Genomic DNA, 25,924 nt, shown 5'->3' on the forward strand with positions numbered 1-25,924 from the left:
ACTGCAGTGGACTCTCAAACATCTTTTTTTTCTGTCTGAGTTTTAGTCGTTTGCATTAACCCTTTGAAACAAACGGCAAACTGTTTGGTTTCTTGCAAAAACAGAGAAAAGACAGTGAGAAACTTCTACTTTTTATGTAAAAAATGAAAAAACAAGAAAATTCCTGACAGTTGAAATAAAAAAATCCTACCTATCCTTTTTTCTGTAACATCATTTTTAGATATATAATTAAAGGAATTATAAGTATATAGTTTTCTGGACATTAACTCTATTTGTTTGATATTCTTGAACAAAATAACTAATTTTCAGGTCATTTTCTTGTCAACTTTTACTAATTTCTCAATTTGCGGAATATTTCTTGCCAAGTTGCTCATTGCTGTTTTTCCCAAGTTTAAAAAAAAGAAAGAATTTAAACCAAGTTTCTCAGGTTTCCAAGTTTAAACGGCTTGTGAAAGGCGACTGATCGCAGCACAAGAAAACTGATATCATCCAGGATTCAAAGGGTTAAAATCTTCCAAAATTAAAACATCTCAACAAAATGAGGCATATTAATGTTAATATTCCCAGTTTTCTGTACTCACTGTGTCAGATCCAGAGTTTTCCGAGCTGATGGTGTCTCCGCAGGGACAGGTTTGTCCTCGTCTCGTCTGAACTGGTCTCAGCTGGACTCAATCAGCCTGCAGCAGCTCCTCAAACTGTCCAAATACTTTTGTCAGAGGGACTTTTCAGAGTTTTCTTTGAATAAATTTGCTCAAATTCATTTTTTCTTCGATGTGGTTGGAAGCTGAGTGCAGATTGTTGATGGAAAATCATAATTTAAATGATCTTAGCACAAAACTGCAAACTAAAATGTTAAGAAAAAGAACTGAGCGAATACTTTCTGAATGTCACAATGTCATGAAACATTTAACTTTCGTTTTTACGCATTTTCCTGTTTTTTCTCGCCTCCGTCTTTCCTTCATTTAATTCTTCCCCTCCATTAACGTGCTGCAGGGTTCGGGTGTAAAACTATGTAAGACGTTACTTCTCTACAAACTTTCACATGTATTTTTCTCTTCGACCTGAGCTCACTTTTCTCTGCAGAAACTTTGAGCAGGAGTCCAGTTTGGGCTCAGCGGCAGTTTTCAGTTCTCAGTCTGCGGCAGAGTTTCTTCCCTCCTGGTTGTTGTTCAGATGAAACTTTAAAGATCCCCGCGGGGCAGAAAACAGCTCCGGCTGAAACTCACAAACATCTGCTGCTGCTGCTGCTGAGTCCACGCTTTCAGAAAAACTCTGGACAAATGTTTAAATTTTCATCAGCAGAGTCCACTTCCTGTCGGAGCCTGAAGCCCAGAGAAGAAAACTGAGGGATGAAGGTCAAAATCAAAACATCCTCCTCATCGTCAGTCTGGGTTTCTCTTCCAGGACGCAGCTGGGAGGAAAAAGTTTTTACACTCACGTCAAGAATATCTTCAAAGATTTTCTCTCAGTTGTGCAAATGCAAAAATGAACACAAAGTCCACCAGAGTGATGAATTCTGAATTACTTTGCAGTTTTCTGCAAAGTAGATCCATCACCGTAGTTTCACGAATCTTAGCAGACGTTGACTCAACGTCACCAAACTCTCTTCATTGTTTGTGGTTGTGAAAGTGCAGCACAAACGTCTCACATTTACCAACAAAAGTTCCTGCTGAAGACGATTTTCTGATGTTCTGCAGGGAAGCGAAGGGTGAACTGTTTTGCACCACATGCAACGTAAACCAACGACGGACGTTTTTCAACCCTCAAACACCGCTGAGCGGCTGAAACTCACCAAACAAGTCGCATTCAGTTTAAATTGAATTATAAGAATAGAAGAAACCTTCATGGAACAATTTTTGCAACAGTCTGTTGCTCCTGCATATTGGTTGCAAAAAAAAAAGAAAAACTAAAACTACTTCGACATACATGAAAATCTTTCATCAAAGCTGCCGTGAAATCAGACGTTTTAGGACGCAGCAATCGCCCCAAAACAGAGCTCTCAAAATCCTGAAGGGACTGACCGTTACCTGTGACGAAAAATAAAGAAACGAACTGTTAGAAAAGACAAGACAAAGACTAAAGAACGAAATGCGCAATCAAAATTTTTGCAACATACATAAACGCAAACAAAGTGTAAAAGGAAAGTCAACATACGAACATAAACGCAACTGAAGTCAAATGTCAGAAATTCACAAACATCACTAAAGTGAAGATGAGCGCGTCCTCCTGAAAGCCTTTTTGAATTTAACTTTAGTTCACTGTAAATCCAAACTCATCTGATTATTTCCTGCACCAACCATTTGTGTCAGTTACTACGAGAAACCACTGACGCGTTCGGCTGAAAGTCGACGGTTCAAACATCAACGGCTGAGGGATTTTCTTTAACCACAGAAAAAAGCTTGGCAGAAAAGAGAATGATGAAAATAATGAATAATGATAATGAATCGCAGAAAGCAGACGACACACGACACACACGACTGCAGCCGAAGGAAAGCATGAGTGAAAAATGTGTTCGGAACTTTTAAATCACAAATCTTCCTGCTGAAACAACGAAAAACAAACAAAATGCAAAATGCATGATGCCAAATTTATCCACATAAACGGGTGAAAAATATAAGAAATGAAATAAATTTTCTAAATAACCACAATTCATCCCAAACTTCAGCTAACTACTTTCAGCCTGTAAAAACTCAAACTCGCAAACATCACAAATAAGTTCCATTTGTGAACCGTACACCTGTAATTTCTGTTGGTATAAGAGGAAATTTATAGAGTTTCTAAGTTAGAAAAAATCTGAATGTAACAGTCAGGTTGTGGTTAAATGTTCCTGCTCTCCAGAGGACGAAGCTTTAGATTTCAGAGACTCTGTGATCTTCTGATCTGATCTTTCCTCTGACGTTACGACGGCTCTGAGTGACGCTTCACTGTTGTAGTTTGACTGAAATCTCAGAACAAATCAGCAGTCGATGTGCGGCGGCTCTTTGTGGCAAGTTAGCGAATCAGCTTTTATTATGCCTGCACAATCTTGCCAGACTGAAGGTTAACATATCAAACAGTTTTCATTCATCCATTTTTGATACATACAAAAATCACTATAAAATGTCACTCTGTAATATCGTGCTTGTTTCCAACATTCACAAATAAACTGATTGTTTCACCGCACATCGTCGTCTTCTTCCTGTGGTAAAAAAAAACAACTCTTTCTGCGACGAAGAATTCATCACCTGCTCCTCAACGATAAGACCATTTTCTGTCAAAGAAAATCAAAGGAGGGAAAAAAGAGAATAAATAAAAGGAAAAGCTTGAGAAAAAGTCGCAGCGCAGCTCGTCCCGATCCTTCAGCTTCCACAGGTTTGACCAGACGTCGTACAAAAAACAGCTACTTTAAATTCTGCTTCAACAAGTGAGAAAGACTTTTGCGTCCGCCGCCTCCGGTGACATCCAGAAATGTTCTGCAGAAACATCGATGCATCAAATCATCCGCTCAGGGTTTTTTTCCCAAAAAGTTGAATCTGAATCATTTAAATGTTTCTGAGGCAGGTCCCCATTTCAGCTCGAGTTAACCCTCTGCGTTTGATTTCTTTAAAAAAATGTGGAGAGGGCAACGAGCAACTTAACAAAAAGTGGACCAAAAATGAGAAAAAAAAATAGTAAAAAAATTACGACAAAATTACCTTGAAGAAAAACAAAACAACAAAACCCAACAAGCAAATGACCTGAAAAGAAAAAAAAATCTGATACAGAATTATAAATATATAATGAAACATAATTATAAATATACTTTCCTTGTCATTTTCCCCAGTTTTTTAATAATAATAATCACTCGTTTTTAAAACTAATTTTCAGGTCATTTTCTTGTCACATATTACTAATTTATTCTGATGTGTGTGAATTTGCTCATTGCCCCCCCCACACACACACATTTTTTAAAAAAGAAATCTTTTTGCTCAAGTGTGAAAGGGTTAAATAGCTTGAAAAGGGCGTCTGAATGAAGGAAAGTGATGTGGATCCAGGTTTCAAAGAGTTAAACATCAACTCGACGCCTTTTTTAGTGTTTGAGCTGGAAAAGGAGATAAAGTGAGATGTCAGACGCTGAAACGTCAGGAAGGCGTGAAATATTAAATATAATCGTCCACGTTTACTTTCTGTGTGATGGAGCTTCAAGAAGAGCAGCCGAATTGGAAAATATTTTAAATTTGGACGGCTATCGTTGACTTTTTCGCCGCGTCACCTAATTTTACCGTCTTGCTCTCGTCCACTTCAGTGATGTCCGTTTGTCCGTCTGCCTGTGAACGCAAGATGCTGATTTGGACGAACAAAAGTTGGGAAGCTCCATATCGAGAGATATAACGAGATCCTGCTCAGATACTTTTCTTTGTGCACAAACTTGTTCACAGTCGGTAGAATCTCGCGCAGAAAATCTTCGTAAAAATCTTCTTTGTTCCTTCGAAGGTCGGGACTCGCATTGCAACGTGTCAGAAACTGAGCTGTTACAAACGCCGCCGTGTCGGCGCTCGGACACGCTTCGGGATCAGGCTGCATCCTGTTCATGTTCAACATGTGAGCTCCGAATATTAGATTATACTTTGATCTGCACAACAAACGGAGACAAAATACCAGAGAGACAGTCGCTGTGTCCTCGGTACAAAGTGTCTCTGAGAGACACGAGACAGAAATGAATAAAAACTGTCTCCTGAAACAGGAAGTGAACAGTCTTTGTGTCTTCAGTGCATCGGGGAGAGGAGGACTAGGAGGACGAGGACGGCAAGGACAGCGAGGAGGACGAGGAGGACTAGGAGGTCTAGGAGGGCGAGGAGGATTAGGAGGACTGGGAGGACTAGGAGGACTAGGAGGATTAGGAGGACGGGGAGTTCGGGACATCGACGTAAAGAGCTGAGTTTTAAGGGACGGTGACGTGGAAGGGACTGCCGGGGACGTTCTCGTCGCCCCACTTGACGATGAGGATGTAGCTGCCCTGTTCTTTGACGGTGTACGTCACGTTGTACATCCTGTTGCCCATGTGTTTGACGTACACCTCCTCGCACGGCGTCTTCGGCCCGTGAACGCCCACCATCAACATGTTGGTGCCTGCAGAGTCCACAACGGACAAAGTATTACACGTTTTTCTCCACACGGTGTCACGCACTGAAATTTGACCATTTTAAGACCTTTCTGAGATTATTTGGACAAATTGCCTAATTGTCACTGAGACACTGCAGGACGACGCTGAAGTTCTCTTCTGATTCAGCAAAGAAGAGACGTGACTCCTAACTCTCACCCACTGATTCTTGGCTTTCTGCACTTCCTGTGGTGACAACATGTTGAAGAGTTTAAGTAAAACCTCGACACTGTCTGAAATACACTTTGAAATTTGTGAAATCTTTCTTCTGTTTGTGAAAATGCAAAAAACGACATTTGCTTTGTTGTGTGGATCACACTGAGCCAGGTCCCCTTGAAAAACCACTGTACTTATTTTTGTATCTTTACAAAATAAATAAATAAATAAAGCGTTTTTGAGACGCTCTAAGGTCGTGCGGACGCGCTCGGGGAATAAATCACGAATCGTGCCTCACCTGCTTTGCTGCAGTCGACGGTGAACGTGTTCTTCTGACCTACGAAGGCCTTGGACAGGCCGGCGCCTCTGGAAATGACTTTGCTGGCGTCTGAAGAGAATTTGGGTAAAGAGGCGAAGGCTCCGCCCATCGACGATGACTTGGAGACAGTTTCCACGAGAACAGACGACGTCTCGTGCAGACTGCTGCCGCCGGACAGACGCGGTCCTGCAGAAAGAGAAACATGAACCGAATACACAACAGGTCCAAAAGTCCCCTGAACAAAATCTAAACCAAACTTTTGATTTTGCTTCTTTTTTTCACGAAAGAATAATCGTCAGTTTGTTCTCGTTTGGGCTCGGCCCCTCGGCGCTAATGAAGGGAAACTCCAGCAGGTTTGTGGTCGTCTGACCCACCTGAGACTTTGGCCTTGAACGGGCTGCCGACGATGTGCTGCGGTCCTCCGTACTTGATGGAGATCAGGTAGTTTCCGGGAGCCATGGGTGTGTAGGAGACCTTGTATCCCTCCGGACACTCCTGACAGTCCATCTTCACCTTCGACGGCCCGTCGATGGTCACAGACAGCGCTCCTGATCCGGCGTTACACGTGTTCACGATAAACTCTGACGCCACACCTGAAGGAGGATGCAGACGTGAAGAACGCCCATTTAAATCTATCTCATGTTTTCATTAAAGGATTTAAAATCCAGGCGCTTTCAAGGTGTGGATTCTTGTACCTGTGGTTCCTCCCTCCAGTCCCGGTCCGAAGGCAGACACCATGCCCGGGTCTCCCACCTGTCCTGGCTCTCCCACTCGGATCTTGAAGGGGCTGCCGGGAACATGGCTGCCGTTGAAACGAACGTCGATAGAGTGAACTCCATTTTCTCTGGGGATGAACCTGATGGCGTGCTGGTCTGCGGAAACACAAAGACCACAACAGGCTCTCACGGTGGGTCCCGTCTATGAAGACCCGTGCAGTGACGTGCTAAAATAACGGTTTCAGTACAAGTTAACCTGCAGAACTCAGGATCGTGTTTTACCCCGAATGAGTTTAGGAAAGGTTTTGGGACTTATAGATGTGAAGATGTCAGTTATTACATCAGTAACGAAGACTTAGATCATCAGGAGTGAAACGCTGGACATCATCTGCATAGAAACGAACTTTATAGTGTTCTGACGGAAAATTACACGTAGAGGTGACAAAAATATCAAGAGATTACATTAAAAACATGTAGAGGAAAACATATAAACATATAAACACGTAGAGGTAACACAAACATGTAGAGTTACCTCTACATGTTTGTGTTACCTCTACATGTTTGTGTTACCTCTACATGTTTGTGTTACCTCTACGTGTTTATATGTTTATATGTTACCTCTACGTGTTTATATGTTTATATGTTACCTCTACGTGTTTATATGTTACCTCTACGTGTTTTTATGTTACGTCTAAAAAGAAAGAAGGAAGAACACCTACCAAATTGACTAATGTTGGAAGACCTGAATATTCGGGTCCAGCCCCAGAGTCCCAGTGCTTTCACGTAAAAACCTTTCTGTAGACAGTGTTGCTGCTCGATGATAGCGTGCATCTTACCGCTGTCCAGCTCCGTGATGTAACACTCCTCGATGGCTCCTGATGGCGTGTGGATCTTTGCATCGATCAGCCCTCGGGCGCCGTTCAGCTGCACAGCAAACGAGGCCTCCTGCCCGACTTTCAGACCCATCTCCTAAAAACCAACAGATGAAGACAAAGAACATTTTTGTATGTTTTAAGCTTCACCGTATGCTTTAAATATCACTAATCAAGATGTAAAGACGTGGGTGAAGGGCTTCTTTTGCTTCTTCCATCCACGCAAACAATCGTTTTTATCATAAAGTTAACAAACTGTGTTTAAACGTTAACACGTCTAATTCCATCATGTTACAGTTAAGTTTTTGGAAACATCTTATCTAACTTCTCTTTGAGAAAATTTCTCATGGGTACCTTAATTTAAACTTTTAATTAGGTTACTTAAGGTGAAATGTGATTTTTGACAAATTTTTGTCATTTGTATGCTTTCACCATCGATCAAGTGTTTTTTTGCCTTTGTTCTACAGATGTTCTTCACAGTTGTTTTAATTTGTTTTTTAAATAATTGATACACTTTTTAGCTGTTGTTGTTATATTTTTGTGAAGTGCCTTCAAATGACCATTTTTTTAAATCTTAGCGGCAGAATTGTTTTCAAATCCATCGATGTTTTGTGTTCTGTTACCTGTGCAACTTCACTGAAATACTGTTACAAAAGTAAAATCTCTTGTGCTTGACAATAATTGGCACTGCTGTTTGGATGGACTGATGGTCCAGAGGAGGCAGAGCAGAGATTTAACCTGTGACTTGATCTCTTATTGAATGTTTAACGTCTTAAACTTATCTTTGATTTTCTGTCATCATGCGGCTGAATGAAAAAATAGGCTTCACCAGACTGATATTTTTTACTTGTGTTGTCATCTGGAAGCAGGAACACGAATGCTCATCATGACAAAGACTGTTTGTGAAGAGCGTCTGAAAATACACCAGTCCAAATATACCGAGCTGGAGCGGCGAGGCAGCAGAGAGACATTTACATACATATGAGGACAGAAATACTCTCAGTTCAGATCAGCCGGTCAGACGCTAAGAATAAATCAAATGTCACCTTTAATACAGCAGATGACACTCCGGGGGTTTAACGTCAGTGACCTCAGCTGGCTCTGAGCAGACTGTTTTATTAAAATTAATGAAGTCATTCTCACCTGCAGGCTGGTGATGGTGAGGCGGCGAGCGTCATCTGACAGAGTGGCAATGGGCACGATGAACGGAGAGTCTGGGATGTGTTCATCGTTGAATTTAATGGAAACCTCATAGTCACCTGGACAGAAGGAATAGTCAACCGAGAATATTTAGTTTAACCCCTTAGGGACAGTTTGGTACATTTTAGGCGCTTTTCATTCTTCATTTCTGAGGTAATCTTGGCTGTGTTCATGCATAAGGCATCAAGTTTGTGAATTTCCAGCTCAGCTCTTACAGTAAGTCTAAAATAGTTTGTGGAAACTAAATTATTACATTCATACTGTTAGTGGGCCCAGAGTTAAGCCCTGTGGTACTCCACATGTAAGATAAACTCTGAGTGGGACATTTTTCTCTTCTACAGGACAAACTTTAGAGTATTCTTGCATAAAACCTGTGCAGAGGACACTGGAATCAAGGTTTTTGTCCACTTGATGTGTGGATCAGTGATTAAATCTGCTGGAGTCTCACCAGGCTCCTGGACCACGTAGGAGACTCCACAGGATCCGTCCTTCCTGTCTTCAAAGGTGATCTCGGCCTTGCTCGGTCCCTCCACAGCGATGGACAGACCTCCAGCTCCGGCCTCTCTGGTCCAGATACTGAACTCAGCTGGAAAACAACAAATTTATCACCATCAGTTCTACCAACAAGTGGCGGATGAGTATTAATGCACACTAAAGTCTCATCACTTTTGACAAATACAATCGTAAACTTCACATAAATAATACAATGTGTAAAAAAAACCCTAATATGGTATTTATATACCATATTAGGGTTTTATGTAGGTATTTGAGGTCATTGTTGAGCACATCACAAAACCAGGTTGTTTTCTTTAAAAACAAAAAAACTGACACAAAGAAAAATTAGATTTGATTTTGACTTGATTTGATCTGATTTGATTTGACTCCATTTGTTTGACATGATTTGATTTCGACCAAAAGAAAAATCTTTCCCAGCCCACCTGGGATCCCTGCGACTCCTCGATCCAGCCCGGTCCCTCCTGCTCGGACCTTGTGGGCCCCTCCCTCTCCCAGGGGCCCCACGGTGAACTGGAAGGGGCTCCCGGGGACGTGCTGGCCCCGGTATTTGACGTTGACAATGTGAGCGCCCATCTCCTGAGGGATGAAGCGGACGCTGTAGGTGCTGTCCTCCCCTTTAATGATCTCTGCGTCCTCCGTCTTTCCTCCAGGACTCGTGACCTGGGCCGTCATCTCCTGGTTACCTGCCTCACCTGAGGTGGGGGTGGGGGTGGGGGTGGGGGTGCACACACGGATCAGATGGTTTGTGGCCAAAAGAGAATCTGAGAGTTTTCAGAAACATGCATCAAGATGGATGGTTCAAAATTTAAATAATGCACACTTTTCATCATCGAGCCGAGCAGTTAGTTATTCAACTCTCATGCAAATTAAAAACAAAGTCAACAGGAGATAAAACTGTTAACATGTAAATGCTGTCAGTTTATGTATATAACTCTTTTGTCACTGTGTTAAATGAAGCAGGAGAAGATTTACAAAGTACAAACAAACTCATAATCAAAGACATGCAGTTGGCTGAGACTTAAAACATGGACAAACATAAAATCTGGGACATTTAACAAACTGATAAGAGACACACGCAGCTTTTGCTTAAATGCTCCAGTGTGTAGGATTAACAGAGATATATTGTCAGAAATTGAATTTAATGTAATCAGTCTTTTCTTTAGTGTATAATCACCTAACAATAAGAATGGTACATAAAATAGTAAGTATTTGGAAACATCAAAATGCCCCGATTTTTCCTTTTCTTCACATTAAGGTTTTTGTTAAAATATAAAATCCAAAGATCTTTTGATGCCACAGAAATTTGCTGAACATCACAACCATCAAAGTGCAGTCAAACACAGTTATGTCAACATGCATCAGCACAAAGTTAGATGTGACAGTGATGCTGGACCACAGACAGAGTATAAAGACGGACATGTCGGCTCCCCCACAGTGTAACGTCTGTTAATCTCCATCGCCCCCTGGTGTCTGTCTGCAGTACAGGTCATAAAGCCCGCCCCTCCATGTTAGTGAATGTACATATGTGTTTATTCATGAAATTTCTTTCCGTGAGGGTGCCCTGTACGAACCGTCTGTGGATCAGACATTTCCAGACTTCTCTACCACAACGACGCTCTGATTAGTATGATAGTCTGATTATGTATCAGACACACGAAAACACACCGAAAACCTGTTTTACATGTCAGTAAAGTTAGAAACTGCACACACACACACACACACACACACACACACACACACCGTCCTGCAGCGGCGGTGGTCGGCTGCCGCTGAATCCGCTCAGACTCTCTCGTCCCAGGAAGTCTCCGAAGACGTCTCTGAAGGGGTCTCCCACCTGAGTGCTCTCCTCCACCCGGACCTCCCTCTTGGTTTCTCCGGCGCGCGTCTTGCTGATCTCGGTGCGCTCGGTGCGCGTGTAGGTGTGACTGCTGCGCGTGAACGTGCGCGTCAGGCGCTCCTGAGCCGACACCATATGGAACCAGTTCCCTGAGAGCGGCGAGGGAGGAGGAAGGAAGACGGAGGAGGAAATGAGGGAGACGGAGGTGAGGGGAGGGAGCAAGGAGAGGACAGGAGGAGACAGGCGGGGGAGGAAATGATGTCACAGCTCACCTGGGATCTTGAGGTTGAGGTCGCAGGTGCTGCCCACGGTGGCGATGGAGGGAGCCTGGCGCTTCCTGGTGATGCTCTCCTTCATGCGGCCCTCGCCAAACACCTTCACGGTGAATGGACTTCCTGTTGGGACCAAAATATTCTGCCGCTGAGGAAACATCTACAGTTGATTTTTAAGGCCTGCTTTATCTTGTGTCAAATGTTTTTCTCTGTTTTCACCCATTTAACTGAATCTCTTTCACTTTAAAGAGTTTTGATCTGCTTGAAAACAATAAAAAATCTGTAAAATGTTATTTTAAACTGTGGGCATTTTGGCTACTTTCTTTAATAAATCAAATTCAACAGAAATAAAAACATTTCTTAAGCGTAAGCTTTTTTATTTTTACTGGTGGAAAGGAACTAAGTACGTTCACTGAAGTAAACGCACATTTTTCTTGAGTATTTTGAGTTTCTGCTACTGTATACTTCTACTTTTTAGAATTACATTACTTGAATAAGAAATTGACAGAAAATAAAAATCATGAGAAATACAAAAAAAATAGATAAATAATAAACTAATTAATTTTTTCCATTCTACCAAAAACAACCAACATTTAGTCTCAAAGGTGATACAAATCCATTTTTTGTTATTTTTTTACCTGGAACGTGTTGGTCGGCAAATTTGATGTTGATGATGTAGTTTCCAGGTTCAGTTGGACAGTAGGTGACTTTACATGTCCCGTCCTCCACGTCCTCACAGTTAATGTCCACTTTACTGGGACCCTCGATGGACAGACCCAGACCGCCGTAACCTGCGAGCGGAGAGGAAGAGAGACGGGGACGATGGTGGTGGGGTTAAAAAATAAATCTACGGGACCAGAGAAAAAAATCAAAAACAAATGTTTGTGTTGGAAAAAGAGATTTTTTTGTTGCAAACACTCAAATGAACTTGCTGAATATTTGTCTGTTTTCTTCAAAGGTGGGGAAAGTCAAAAGTCTGATATTTTTAACTAAATGGTTTTTTTAACCAGAGATTTTTTTTCCAGTGAATTATCTTGTCTGAGTTGTGGTTGTCTCAGATGATTCTAATTATGATGATTCTAATTATACACATTTACATATTACATACATACATACATATTTTATACATATTTCCCTCCAAAAATCATTTTATCTGAAACACAACTATAAGGTTTAAGTAACAACAAGTAATACACAACTAACTTGCACAAATACTTTAGAACATTTGGTTGTGTTTTTTTATGTAGGTAAAATAACTGTAGCTAAATAGTTAGAATTTTATATTTTGGATTTTTTTCATAAATGGCAGTCGTAAAATCTACAAATTTATTTATAAATTCTTGTAAATTCAAGACTGTTTTGCTTTCTGTTGTTTTCGAGGTTAAAGTCAAGGTGATGTTTTTTAGGTTTTAAAGCTGAAATTGACCAAGAAAAGTCCTCAGAAATATAAATATGAACATCTACATCTTCATGACAATCACAACACTGACGATCATAGAAAACGATCAAAAGTTCAAGAACAAATACAAATGGACTGTTTGGTTTAAAGAGTGATTTTTCTTCAGTACTGACGATAACAAAGTGTAAATGAACAATAAAGTTTTGAATGGTACCTGCGTTCCTGGTGTCCACGATGAACTCGGCGACCTCGAAGGTGTGTCCCTCCACGAGCCCCTGACCATAAACCTTCACCTTACTGGCGTCTCCGATCTCCGACTGACCCACCATGATCTTAAAGGGACTGTTGGTCACGTGCTTGCCGCTCTTCTTCACGCTCACCACGTGTTCGCCGACTTCTTTCGGTGTGAAGGAAATCCCTGCAGACAAGAGAAAGGAAAACTTCAGCGTGAACCGCAAATCGGTTTCCTCTTTCTCTCCATCAGATTGACGCCTGGAGGCTTTTTCGCCAAAAAGATTTCCTTCAATGAAGCAGAACGTCATAGTTTGACAAGTCACAAGTCAGTCTGAAATTAAAATTCAAGTCATAAACTTACACTTCAAGTCCTAAAAAGAAGTCCTGCTTATCGCCTTGTTTGACTGCAAGCTACTGATCAGAAATAGACAGCTAATTTCAGTCACTGCGGATTGTTAATTAATGTAAAAAGAAAACATTTAGGACACTAAATGATGCATGTATCTCTGTTTGTTACCACATTTCATCTAATCTTAGTTTCATCTACAGCCGGAGAGAAAACATCAACTTCAATCAAATTATAGCTCTTGATGAAACCTTGAATGTTGAATATAGTCTTAAATTATTTATATCTGATGATCCATATTCTGACCGATGTGTCTGTTGGGCAGCCTCTTCAGCAGACACGGCTCCTCGTTTCCAGATGGCGCTCTGATGCTCGCCGTCAGGCTGCTCAGGTCCGTCTCCATGATCTTTAAGGAAACGTCTGTGGACGTGCCGACATTCAGCTGAGACATCCTCATCGAGTCGTCACCTAAAAATCCATCACGTCACAATAAAACAGGTGAGAACCAACATCGACAGAGATGCTACACGCCATCGTGCTGGACAATAAAACTCAAAAAAAAAAAAAAAAGATGAAATTACCAAACAAAGCAGTTAAAAGGTTGGTTACAGAGACAAGTGAAAGATGCCAAAAATCTCTTTCAACAGAAAAACAATAACCAGAGAAATATTTCAAACTTACATCAAATAAGTTTCTTGGTACAGAAATATTATTTTAACAGTTTACTTTAGGCAGAAACCTTTGAAAATACAGATGACAGCTACACTACACTGTGAACAAAATTGGCCAATTAACTGTCTGACCCAGTTTTCCAAGATGAGTCAAAAGGACGGACTGCTAGGATTTTTTCAGCTGTTACAGGAAGATAAGACGGAGTGTCATCTGCATACAGTGACCGAAGAGAAGCATTTATTTAGAAAATTAACGATGTCCCAAACTTGAACCCTGGAGAACTCCAGAATCTGATGTGCACAGGTCTGAAGAAAGGATGCTGAAGCCCAAAACTTTATCAACACCAGTCTTGTTGGTTTGTGCTACAACTGATATTTATAACTTTCTGCATGTGGTTCAAATTTTAAGTGTTTCAAGCCCCGACTCTGAACACTCTTAAGTCAAAGTTAAAAACCAGATTACCAGATTAAAATAGATTAACCCCTTATAAAGTGTAAAAAAGTAACGCTGTGAAAAATTAAGGAAAAAAATCAGACACCAGTGAACTGGTTTGATGAAGATCTTCAGAAGCTTGTTATTGAGCTGAATAAAAAAAGGCAGAGTGATGCATCCCCAAACTACAGGCACAAAACTTTACAGGGATGATGGACAGCACTGAAATAAAAGCATCATAAGTTTTTCTGGCTCCAGAAACACATTAAACTTCTGATCTAAAATAACCTCAAACACACACACACACACAGAAGGTTTGGGTACCGGTGATTCTGGCGGTGAAGGGGCTGCCGGGGATGTGTTTGTCATCAAACTTGACGATGATGTTGTAGTCTCCAGGTGCGGTGGGCAGGTAGGACACTGTGCAAGTCCCGTCTTTGTTGTCTTTACAGCTGATCTCTGCTTTCGATGGACCCTCGACGGCCAGAGACAGACCACCTGCACACAGACGGACAGGTAAAGGACGGTCCCCAAGGAAGTGATTGATTGATACATTTCATCTCTGACATTTAAAACAAAGAAAGATGAAAAGGGATAGGATATATTATAGGATAGGCTTTAATAAGCAGTCTGCTTCTGCCTATGCCTTTTCAGTCAATATTCAACACATGATTCTTGAGTTAATGATTTTGTGATTTTGTGTGAAATGTCAATACTGTGTACAATATTTGGTGTTGTCATGACTGAATAAACTAAACTAAACTAAACTAAACTAACTAAAACCAAATAAAACAATAAATGAAATGATAAACTTTTACAACAAAGTTGATCTATAGATTCTCATAAAAAAGAATAATAACAATGTGTTAAAAATCCCTGGACAGCACCTGTACTGTAACATCCCAAGTAATAAATTCATAAGAAAATAAAAACTTAACACTCTGCTCATCACACTTTCTCTTTTTAACAAGACTCTTCTTATACACAATTTGCTTCCAGTCAATTACGTTATGCAAAATCATAAGTGACTTGAATTAATTGTACTGTAAATGGTTTAATGGGATGTGAAATATTTAAAATATGGCTTATATGGTTTAACGATAAAATTGATGGTAAAATTACTCTTCACTTATGGTAACTCATGACACTGATACCTTCTCCGGCGTCTTTCGTGACGATAGTGAAGGCGGCCGGTCTGTTCACCGTGCCGTGACTCAGACCAGGACCGTAGGCCGTCACGTGACCGCTGTTGATGGCATCAACGTAGAACTGGAGTGGACTTCCTGTAGAGCACAAAAGAAATACTATGAACAGGAGAGTCTGATACAGTGCAGCCAGCGTTTCGGACAGATTCATCCCGAAGTCAAACTGTTTGCTGATGATACGCTAATATTTGTCTCCAAAGACTTGAAAAGACCGACGTTGTTACGGTCAAACCTGAAAATAATTTGAAGTAAACACGTGTTGTGGTGTCACCTGGGATGTGTGCTCCATCGTATTTGATGTCCATCTCGTGCAGGCCTCGTTCTGTTGGCGAGTATTTCACAGTGACCGTGCCGTCCTTGTTGTCGGTGATGTGAGGAGCTGCCGTTCGACCGGACGGCATTCGAACTTCACCTGATAAAACACAAACTTATCATGGCTCACTGTGGATTTGCTGGTAAACTCTGACGTTCAAAGATCAGACCTTGTGACGTCAGGGCGTAGCTTGGCTGCTCTTTTAGTTGTCTTGTTTTTATTGTTTACTATTAATACACTTTTTAGTCCTTCCTTGTGGTAACTTTATTTTGTCTTGAGAGACGATCACAAAATTACTGATGTTCAGATTTGAGTGAATGCATCTTCTAATACGTATAAAGAAGTACTAGAATCTATTAAAAACACATCGATGCACCATGATGTTGCACTGGCTGACAATCAAAATTCAAGATTTAATTTCTTGTGATTTTCTTGTGTAACTGCATACCTACAAAATTAAATGCTGTTCCATCCAGCCTACAAATACACATCTAAAATTTCACTCAAAAACAGTACAACAAAAAATATCTGAAAACAGAAGAAAAAATAAAAACATTTAGCAGCACAGTGCATGTAAGAGCATTTAGAGAAACTCAGTAGAGCACCAAATGTGGATTAATCCACCACTGAAAATCGTCCCCAACTGATTGACTGTTTCCTCCTGTTAGTTTAATTTGTCTGTTTGAGGATCTTTCGATGTGTGTTTAAAGATTTTCGTCTTCAGTAGGAACTGACAGAATTGAGGACTGGACTAAGATATTAGTTTGAATGTAAACATGAGATGAAAATATAGGAAAACACCAGAATGATGATTCAAAATCCACTTACAGCCAAACGTGCACGTTTACACTTATATCAGTGTGAATGTGTAACCGTGGTATCCACTACTTCATTATTATGAATAAAGACGATGACAGGATTTCTGCTTTCATGCTTTCACAAATCAGATATTCTTCATTCTTCATGAAAATCAGTGTTTTCAGTCTCAGAAACACATTAAAATCTGTTTCCTCTCTCAGATCGACATGTAACCAGAGTCTTACCTGTGATCTCTCCTTTCTGCACGGTGAAGGGAATGACCAGGCTGAAGGGGCGGAGCACCGGCTCCATCCCGTCCACGGGGCTGATGGGATCATCGGTGGCCTAAACCAGAGCCAGACGGGAGGGGTTAGTGTCACCGTACTGGGAACTCTGGGATATCGCCCAGAGAGAGGAGGGAGGAGGAGGAAGAGGCACAGCAGGACTGAGGGAGAGGCTGACAGAGAGCATCACAGGCTGACTGGTCTGAAACCAGTTACACAAAACAGCCTTTTGAACTGGTTTAACTGATTAAAACAATTAGGTCTAAACTGGTTCGTAAATAAAGAAAATAAAAATGCTAAACAATAACACTAAATAAAAAATGCAAATAATAAAGATAATAAATAATAAAGATAAAGCAAAATGAGAAGAGAGAAACTGGATGGTATAATTGAAATAAAACAATAAAGAAAGAACATAAAAAATAATAAAATAAAAAAAGATTGGTTAAAAATAAAATGAAAAAGAAGTGAATTAATGAAATAAAAGGAATAAATAATGTATAAATAATAGAAATTATTCATTTTAACTGAAAAAAGAAAGAATAATTAATGGTGAAATCAAAAAATAAGTGAAAGAAATAAAATAATATTTTTTTTCTAACATTAAAATTCAAAACTAAAACAATAACTAAATTTATAAAATAAGAAAAACAAATAATATGATTTAATTATAAAATCCCCTCCTCCCCCAGCAGCAGTCAGCAGCAGCAGTCAGATGATCGTGCAGAGTGAACATGCAGCGGCGGCATGCTGAGCCAAATAATAAATCTATACGTGAATCTGGGCTGTTATTGATGAGTGAAGAGGACAGTGTGTGTGTGTGAGGCAGCCCTCCCTGCACACAAACAGCAGGGATATTCAGTGTGAGTGCAGTACTGTGGTGTACCCATCGAGGGGAGAAGCCCACATAGGGGGGCGTGAAGGGCGGCTGTAACTGAAGCTTGTCACATGGCTCCTCTATTATTGGGACCGTGTCACTCGCCTGACAGGGAACAAGGCACAACCTTTAGGGAACACACACACACACACACACGCGCGCGCACACACACACACTCCGTGCACAAACACATTAGAATATTAGGATGATGATGACGCGGTGGTTCCCGACACTTTTTTAATCAGACTTTTTAAAACAAAGCAATATTTTCTAGTTTTTTTTTGGAGTGTGGACTTTTCTCCGGTTTTAAGGATTTTTTTAAAGGGGTCGGATCGTCGTGGTCAAAAGCTCGGAAACTCCTCAAACCACACCTGCGTCTCTCAGGTGTTCAGTGATGTCACTCACCACCACGTGGAAGGGGCTGTTGGGAATGTTCTCGCCTCCGAACCGGATGGTGATGACGTACTTCCCGGGCTCCGGAGCCGTGTAGTAGATGTCAAACGTGCCGTCGGCGTTCTCCACCACGTCCACATCAAGCTCCGCCCCGTCAGGCGTCGACACCTTACACGTCACTTTACCTTTCCCGGCGGCCTTTGCGTCCACGGTGATGACCGTCTCCTCGCCGATCTGGATGGTCGGGCCAATACCTGATCCTGACAAGACGCACAAGCAGTCAGGAAGCTGGTAACGCTAACTTATCTCAGCTATGAATTTGGAAATTAAGACTAAGTTGAGCTGCTGAAAAAAGACGAGTTCACTGATAACTGAACAAAAGATATCAAATGAAACTGAGAAAAAAAAAAAAAACTAAAACAAATACAATAAAATACAACATAAATTAAAAAAGCCAAAGTGACAACAAAAAAACAAAGCAAAACAAAAAATAAACAGGCATTAAAATATAACGAAAAACAAACAAAAAAATGAAATCAAACAACAAGGAATGAAAAATATATAAATCAAAAGCAAAACAAAACAAAGAAAAGCAAAATTAAAAAAGCATTTTAAGACAAAGTTAATCACAAACAAAACGAGATAATTTGGAGAATTAATCTAACAAAAAAATGAAATAAAGCAAAACAAACAAATAAAAAAAAAAGAAAAAAATACAAAAGAAAAGCAGAATAAAACAAAATGAAAAAACAAACAAATTTAAAATAAATGACCTAAATAATAATAAGTAATTGTACATGAAATGCATTTCACTGCAGTAACAAAGAACACACTTCATGTAACCGGAGCAGTGTGGCGGAAAGATGACTCACCCAGTCCGTGTCCTCCGATCGACACTGTTAAAAAACAAACACACACACTCAGTGACGCTGTCATGGTTTCAGGTGCTGAAATCTGATTGGCTGTTAGAGAGCGTGGTGGGCGGAGTCTGACCTGTGACCAGACACTTGCTGGCGTCCCCGGTGGGCAGGGCGTGGATGCGGTATGGGGAGTAGGGGATCTCGTCTCCTCCGTACTTGATGGTGATGGTGTAGCGTCCCGCCATGTCCGGCACGTAGGACACCGTGTACGTCCCATCTCTGTTGTCCCGGATGTTCGCCTTCTTCGGTTTTCCCTCTGGATCCTGGACGCACACGGACAGGAAGTCAGGAAAATATATTTAAAGTACAGTAAAAAAAAAAAAATAATAATAATAATAAAATTATACTGTGCGGTGAAGAAGTGCCCATCAGTGGTCTCCCACACCACCATCTGACTTTGGTAATAATAACTAAAAAATATATATATATATATATATATATATATATATATATATATATATATATGTATATAATAACTTTATCTTTCTATCAAAAACATATCTCTGGCTGCTGATGTTTGAGACCAGTGGACTCACACATGTAAAATAATTATCACACAGATCTATATCTAATCACTGCAGCAGAGGAGGACGATGAAGGTTTATGAAGCACTCAGTTAGTGTGTGTGCGTGTGTGTGTGTGTGTGTGTGTGTGTGTGTGTGTGTGTGTGTGTGTGTGTGTGTGTGTTAGCTGGGGGAGGTCAGTCACATGGCGACCACAGAGGGGGAGGACGCAGGGAGACAGAGTGATTTAATGCCATTTAGCTCCTGATATTAAGTTTGCTTATAGCGTCTGCCAGGTTTCCAAAATGTATATTTATGCCCATAAAGAACAGTTAAAATAAGTATTAAATGTTTCAAAGTCGAAAGTTATTTACTTTTTATAAAACATCAAAGGAGCACAGCAACTCCCGGATACGTTAAATATTACTGAAAAGATACTATTAAATAGCAATAAATAAATAAAAAATATAATATAATAATAAAAGGCACATCAGATAAAAAATAGAAATAAAAAGGCACATCAGATAAGTCATGATTCATAGTTCTGTTGAGGCGATCCTGCTGCACGACCGTATAAAATATTAAAAAATAAGATTTTAAAACACTTCACATTTCAACTTTTTCATCTTCATTTTTATCATCACTTTTCGTCTTTTCACCACCTACATGTGAAATCGGACAGAAACAACTTGAACTTCCACAATTCGATGACAAATGATACATCAGCTGAGGAAGATCATGTGATCTGACAGAAAGCTCCAGAACGGCCACTAAATGGAGCTCGTGGTGAGATTTAAACGTTAACCCTCTGACAGTCACACTAAGAAATATGACAAATTATACACGTAAGACCGTAGAATATATTAACAAAATGCATCAATTTATTAAGAAATGTTTTTTCTTGGTATAATGGATTTTAAAAAGTGAAAAAGTCAATGCAATAAAATAGAAATCTGAAAATAAAAATAAACATATAAAAGTAAATAAACAAAAATAAAGAATAAAGATGAAATAAAGATGCAAATACAAATGAATCCAGTAAAATAAAATCTATAAATTTTATAATAAAAAACAAATTGTCAATCTCATACAACGAAGATGAAAGTAACTAATAATGAAACCAGCAACAAAATCAGTTTAACCAAAATACTAAAATGCGTCATAGAAAAACAAGATGAAATTGGGTTTTGCAAAGTTTTTAAGAAAGCTAAAAATGTTGGTTACAACATCTGTTAAAGGGTTAACGGCTGACGTTGACGTGTTGACGGACATGTATGAAGACGTGATCCGAGATAAAGATACTAAACGGACTTTCTACGATCTTGTTGGGTTTTTAATCTGTTTCGTATCTCTGCACAGAAAATATCCAGACGATAAAGCAGAATAGATTTTTATGTCTATGTTTAAAGTGAGCGAGGGGACGAGGGGACGAGGGGACGAGGGGTCGGGGTGGGAGGGGACACACGATGGAGGGAGGAGGTGACGGGAGTCTTACGCAGCCTCTCCTATGAATACTGAAGGGGATGGTTTTCTTTACTATATGTGTCTCCCACACCCGCCGGCCCCAGTCCTCCACAAACACTGAGGCCTCGCGCCTGCAGCCGTCAGGACCCTGCAGCGGCGCCGGGGGGACAGGAAGTCACATGATCAGGGGTTAACAGACAGATCAGACAGGAGCAGGTGATGAGACGGAGGAACATTAAACTCTAACATACGTGTGTGTGATCACACGCTCGGTCCTGACCCCGATCACAGAAAACCTTCTGACAAACCCTCAACTTTGACCCCTAAATTTCAGTCGCTCCGTCTCTCGTCAAGAGTTTTCAGACAGAAAAGGACTGAAGACAGAGTGCTGAGCCGGTCTGAGTTGGACCCTGTCAGGTCGAGTTCACCTGCGGACTCTGAGACTCACCAGGATCTGGACGGTTAGCAGTCCCTCTCCGGCGTCTCTGGCGTCGATGGTGAACTCCACCGGCAGACTGGCGGGAACTCCGGACGCATTCAGACCGGGACCGCTGGCTCGCACTTTACTGGCGTCGTGAGCCGGCAGCGTCTTGATCTTAAAAGGACTGAGAGGGGACAGATCGGCGGGTTAGACCTGAACCAGGAGCATCAGGACTCAGAGGGGAGAAATTAACTAAAAGGTACCAGACTGTCTTCACTACCCTGCTGGCCAGGCGCATCATCCTTTTCCATTTTTTCTGTATTTATTTACTCGTGTATCTTTTTATTTCATGTATTTTCTGATCTATTTATCTTTTTCCTTCTTTTTCTGTCATCTGTTCTTGTTTGTATGCATGTGGCCACAACCCACAAGGGAAGTGGGGAGGACGGATGTCGGGAGGTTTTTTTCTCATCCTTTTGTCATCTCTGCAAAAAATGATTTTCAAAAATTGGGGAAAAAAGGTACAAGATAATTACCTGAAAATAAGCAAAAGAGAAAAATGAATGAAAACAAACAAGAAAAAAAAGAGGGGAAAAAAACAACAACTCAACATTTTTATTCCTGGAACATTATTTGAAATATCTGGTTATAATAATTATAAAAGCTTTTTTCCTGATAATTTTTATAATTATCCCCTCCCCTTTTTTTAAAAACAAATTTTCAGGTCATTTTTTCCTCTGTTTTACTAATTTTGCCTTTTTTTCCTGTGTTTTCAAAAGAAATCAAACTAATTTGTTTCAAAGGGTTAATGAACCTGCTGACCTGCGAGGGACCTCCTGGTCGGCGTACTTCACGCACACCGTGTACGGGCCGTCGTTGGCGGGAGTGTAGTTCACCGTGTGAGTGCCGTCGGCGTTGTCGGTGATGCTGATTGGCTCGGCGACACCTGAAGGACAAAGTGTGAGATTTGACTTCAGCGCTGATGGAAAGTGTCGCCACCTCGATCTCCTAAAACACTAGAACGAAGTTTACGGAGAGTTCTGATGAATATCAGGTCATGATAAAGACTCGAGTCCAGAGCTTAAGAGTCCTGAAGACTTCCTAAACCAAAGGACCAGATAAAACTGAGTCTTGGGTCCATTTTCCCTAAAACATCTTAATTTCTAATCGCTCAGACTGCATCTGCTGTCGGGTCGAGTTATTTTTCCAGAATTCATACGAACAGTTCTGTGGTTTTGATGTAAGACAGAACAACTGTTGTTAGAGAGAGTTTGAGCTTTTGACTTTAAGGCCCCATCCAGTATTTTTACCCCGTTTCAAGCGGCTCTTTGCCTCCGAACAGAGTTCAAAGGGTAAAAGTTGAGCTCTCTTCCAGAGGAAATGGGACAAGCCTTCACAGCACTGATGCGTCACCAGTCGTCTTAGATTCAGACGTCAGACGTAGTTTTAGATGACGTCTGTAACAGATGTCAGACGCAGCATCATCATTAAAAACGATGGAGACAGAAAAACATGGAGGCTTCGGTACAGTTTGGTACAGTCCGGTACAGTCCGGTACAGTTGGGTACAGTTTGATGCAGTTTGGTACAGTCCGGTACAGTCCGGTACAGTTCGGTACAGTCCCGTACAGTCCGGCACAGTCCGGTACAGTTTGGTACAGTTCGGTACAGTCCGGTACAGTTCGGTACAGTTTGATACAGTCCGGTACAGTTCGAGCTCTGACCTGCCGGCCTGAAACCACATCAGAGGACCACAACATCAAACTACATTTGGATGCTTTCTTCAGTCCTGAACGAGTCTCTTGGATGAGAGGTGAACGTGTCAAAGTCCAGGTGTCTATGTCAAAGCACTACAAGAACCGATGAGGGTCGTCTCACCTGTGGGTCCGTACAGCTGGACCTCCAGGGGGGCCACTCCTGCCTTGCTGCTGTCTACAGTGAAGGTCTGAGGGACGTGGGCTCGGACTCCGCTGCCCAGACCGGGACCTGAACACTTCACCTTACTGGGGTCCACCAGCTCTCGCACCGGGACCCGAAACAGACTCCCTGAAACACACACACACAGAGGAGGCAGCTATGTACAGGATCTGTAAAACCTGGACCTCTTAGAGTCCACAAAGTCCACAGAGTCCGGTTCAGACCCCTCACCTGGAATAGGAAGGCCTCCGAAGGTGATGTTGACATCGTACTCTCCGGGTGTGAAGGGGATGTACTCCACGCTGCAGCTGCCGTCTTTGTTGTCCTTACACGACATCTTGGCCTCAGATGGACCCTCGATGGCGAGGCCGAGACCCCCGGTGCCGGCACCTCTGAGGACCAGACCAGACGTTAGAGACAATAGAGAGACACATCGGTCAGATGAGTCTGACTGGTTCAGAGTCGGTCACCTGGTTTCCACGGTGAAGCGGTTCGGTTTGTTCACCAGTCCCTCCTCCAGACCGGGACCGTAGGCTCGCACTCTGCTGGGGTCGCAGCCCTCCGTCACCGACACCCTGAACGGACTCTTTGGCACCGAGACGTCATCAAACAAAACTTCTATGAGATGCAGACCTGCAGATGGAGAGACCGGGTTAACAGTTCGCAGGTCAGACTGGAGGATCTTTGCATAACTGGAGGTGAGCGTCACACGGGACGCGCGGTCACACGGGACGCGCGGTCACACGGGACGCGCGGTCACACGGGACTCGCGGTCACACGGGACGCGCGGTCACACGGGACGCGTGACTTTTTGCACAAACTGAATAAACAGACGGGAGAAGAAGTCGAGGTACGGCAGCTGGGATGTGCCACTCTGAGGGCTGACTGGTCAAATTTAGATTTGGTGGAGGGCTGACAGGAAGTGATGTTTGGAAATAAAACCTTTTAATGAGCTGATGCATCTGAAGACGCCACCGCTGTGACACAGCTCCTTTGGAAGGCTGGTGTAGCTTTTACTTACTTTTACATGTAGTTACTTTTAATTACTGCATTACTAAGCTTCCAGCGCCACTCATCTTTGCCAGCATTTCATTTAAAACTCTGGGTTTAACGATCCATCGATCTGCATCAATATATCGATTCGATGAGCAACGACTGCATAACATCGATGCAAAGTGTAAACATGGATCCATATCATCCTCTTTCAGATGCGCCTCTATTTTGAAATTCTGTGTCACACAGCGTCAGAAAGATGACGGCGAGTGGCGGAAAGGACGGCGATGATGAGATCGTTCTTTACTTGGGAATGAATCATCAGTGTGTGAATGTTTTGTTTTTGGGGTTAACAGACAGGTCACATGTCACATGCAAACAAAAGCTGCACTGACTCTGCCGGGCATCTCACTCTGCTAACTTCTAACAGCAACATGAGCTGCTCAGTTTCAACGATTAGACTGAAAAAACGAACACGCAGGCTGAAATTCATCCGTGTCATTCTGTCGGGAGATTCAGCGACTTGAACCAGAAAACATCAATAAAACGTGAGAACTGCTTCTCATCTGGAGAAATGAAGTTAAACTAAAATTAAAATAAGTGCATTTATTTGTGATTGGGAGCAAAAGGAGACCGACGGAGGAATCTCGTACTGACCGAAGCCTCCGCAGGGAAGAGTATTTCTGTCCCACAATGCACTGGGCTCCAACATATCACACATTACTATCAGTGGAAAACCATCTGCTGCTGCAGACAGGCTGCAGCTATTAATACCAGACACTCAGCCTCATCCGCCGCCCACACACACACACACACACACACACAGTTTATACCTCCACACGTCTCTCACTGTTACAATAGTTACTTCTTACAGCTGTAATATTAGCATGTTAGCATAATTTTAAATAAACAGGATTAATACGCATTTTCACCCACACATTTCAAGGAATTTGCCAGGTTTTTTACGACCATACAAACTCTGAAAAAGGCCTCTTTGACTCCATGAAATCTCTCTGATTCAAACCAGGTTTTAAAACAATATTCTGACATGTTTTTGTTTTGATTTTAAAGGTGCGTTTCCTCGTCTGTTTACATTTGGATCCTGTAAAAACGTCTTTCGAAGTTACGTGTCAGCCGACCACGTTAGGAGGTGTAAACACGATGAAATCACAGCGAAAGCTGAACTGTTGAGATCTTTCCTGCGGCGGAGGGACGATCTGACGCTTTATGAAAACCACAAGGTTGTGTGGAAAAAAACCATAAAACAGCAGCAGACCTTCGTTTCTGTTCCTGTGCGTCCGCGCCGTCGTTCTCTTACAGCTTGTTTACTGAAAACCTTTGAGCTCAAACACACCAACGGACTCTCAGCGGAGAGACTTCAGCAGGTTGAATAAAACGTCGAGCGTCTCACCGTCCTCGTACGGCGTGTACTCCACCCTGTAGGTCCCGTCTCCTTTGTCGGTGATGTAGGCGTCCGTGTTGGCGCCGGACGGGTTGGAGATGCAGGCTTTGATTCTGCTGCCGCCGCTCTTGTGGTGCGCCCGTGCATCCACGATGAAATGAGTGGTCACCTCCCTCAAAACGCCTGCAGAGAAGAAACAAAAAAACACACCGCAACAAAATATCGATGCTTTCATTTATTGTTTTCTGCTGTTTTCTGTGATTTTACTTGTAGCAGAGTCATAATATTATTTTTAATAGAAGAAGAAAAATCTAATATGTTCTTTAACCAGACAAGAGCGAAAGA

General features: G+C 41.7%; 1 protein-coding gene across 8 annotated transcripts in view; it reads right to left on the reverse strand.

The window, feature by feature from the left end:
- Positions 1-2,980: 2,980 nt before the first annotated feature.
- flncb (filamin C, gamma b (actin binding protein 280)) overlaps positions 2,981-25,924 on the reverse strand; it is a 53,408-nt gene continuing 30,464 nt past the window's right edge. For 2 of the 8 annotated variants that reach the window (XM_088072581.1, XM_088072579.1), the window contains 27 exons: positions 25,589-25,762; positions 23,655-23,817; positions 23,416-23,576; positions 23,146-23,313; positions 22,091-22,214; positions 21,296-21,452; positions 18,954-19,143; positions 18,833-18,856; positions 17,973-18,220; positions 17,577-17,672; positions 16,652-16,751; positions 15,567-15,707; positions 15,245-15,373; positions 14,415-14,588; positions 13,293-13,454; positions 12,621-12,824; positions 11,646-11,798; positions 11,008-11,130; positions 10,639-10,884; positions 9,321-9,590; positions 8,831-8,968; positions 8,326-8,441; positions 7,147-7,279; positions 6,290-6,466; positions 5,969-6,187; positions 5,574-5,780; positions 2,981-5,088 (listed from right to left, as the gene is read on the reverse strand). In XM_088072581.1, the coding sequence (XP_087928707.1) occupies positions 4,901-5,088; positions 5,574-5,780; positions 5,969-6,187; positions 6,290-6,466; positions 7,147-7,279; positions 8,326-8,441; positions 8,831-8,968; positions 9,321-9,590; positions 10,639-10,884; positions 11,008-11,130; positions 11,646-11,798; positions 12,621-12,824; positions 13,293-13,454; positions 14,415-14,588; positions 15,245-15,373; positions 15,567-15,707; positions 16,652-16,751; positions 17,577-17,672; positions 17,973-18,220; positions 18,833-18,856; positions 18,954-19,143; positions 21,296-21,452; positions 22,091-22,214; positions 23,146-23,313; positions 23,416-23,576; positions 23,655-23,817; positions 25,589-25,762 (4,385 nt within the window). In that variant the 3' untranslated portion in view covers positions 2,981-4,900. The remainder of the gene's footprint in view (positions 5,089-5,573; positions 5,781-5,968; positions 6,188-6,289; positions 6,467-7,146; positions 7,280-8,325; positions 8,442-8,830; positions 8,969-9,320; positions 9,591-10,638; positions 10,885-11,007; positions 11,131-11,645; positions 11,799-12,620; positions 12,825-13,292; positions 13,455-14,414; positions 14,589-15,244; positions 15,374-15,566; positions 15,708-16,651; positions 16,752-17,576; positions 17,673-17,972; positions 18,221-18,832; positions 18,857-18,953; positions 19,144-21,295; positions 21,453-22,090; positions 22,215-23,145; positions 23,314-23,415; positions 23,577-23,654; positions 23,818-25,588; positions 25,763-25,924) is intronic. The other 6 variants (XM_088072582.1, XM_088072580.1, XM_088072585.1 and 3 more) reach the window with 3 other exon arrangements.

Source organism: Plectropomus leopardus, chromosome 22 (genome assembly GCF_026936395.1).
Source record: "Plectropomus leopardus strain MGB_pleo_1.0 chromosome 22, ASM2693639v1, whole genome shotgun sequence".
NCBI classification, from domain to species: Eukaryota; Metazoa; Chordata; class Actinopteri; order Perciformes; family Serranidae; genus Plectropomus; species Plectropomus leopardus.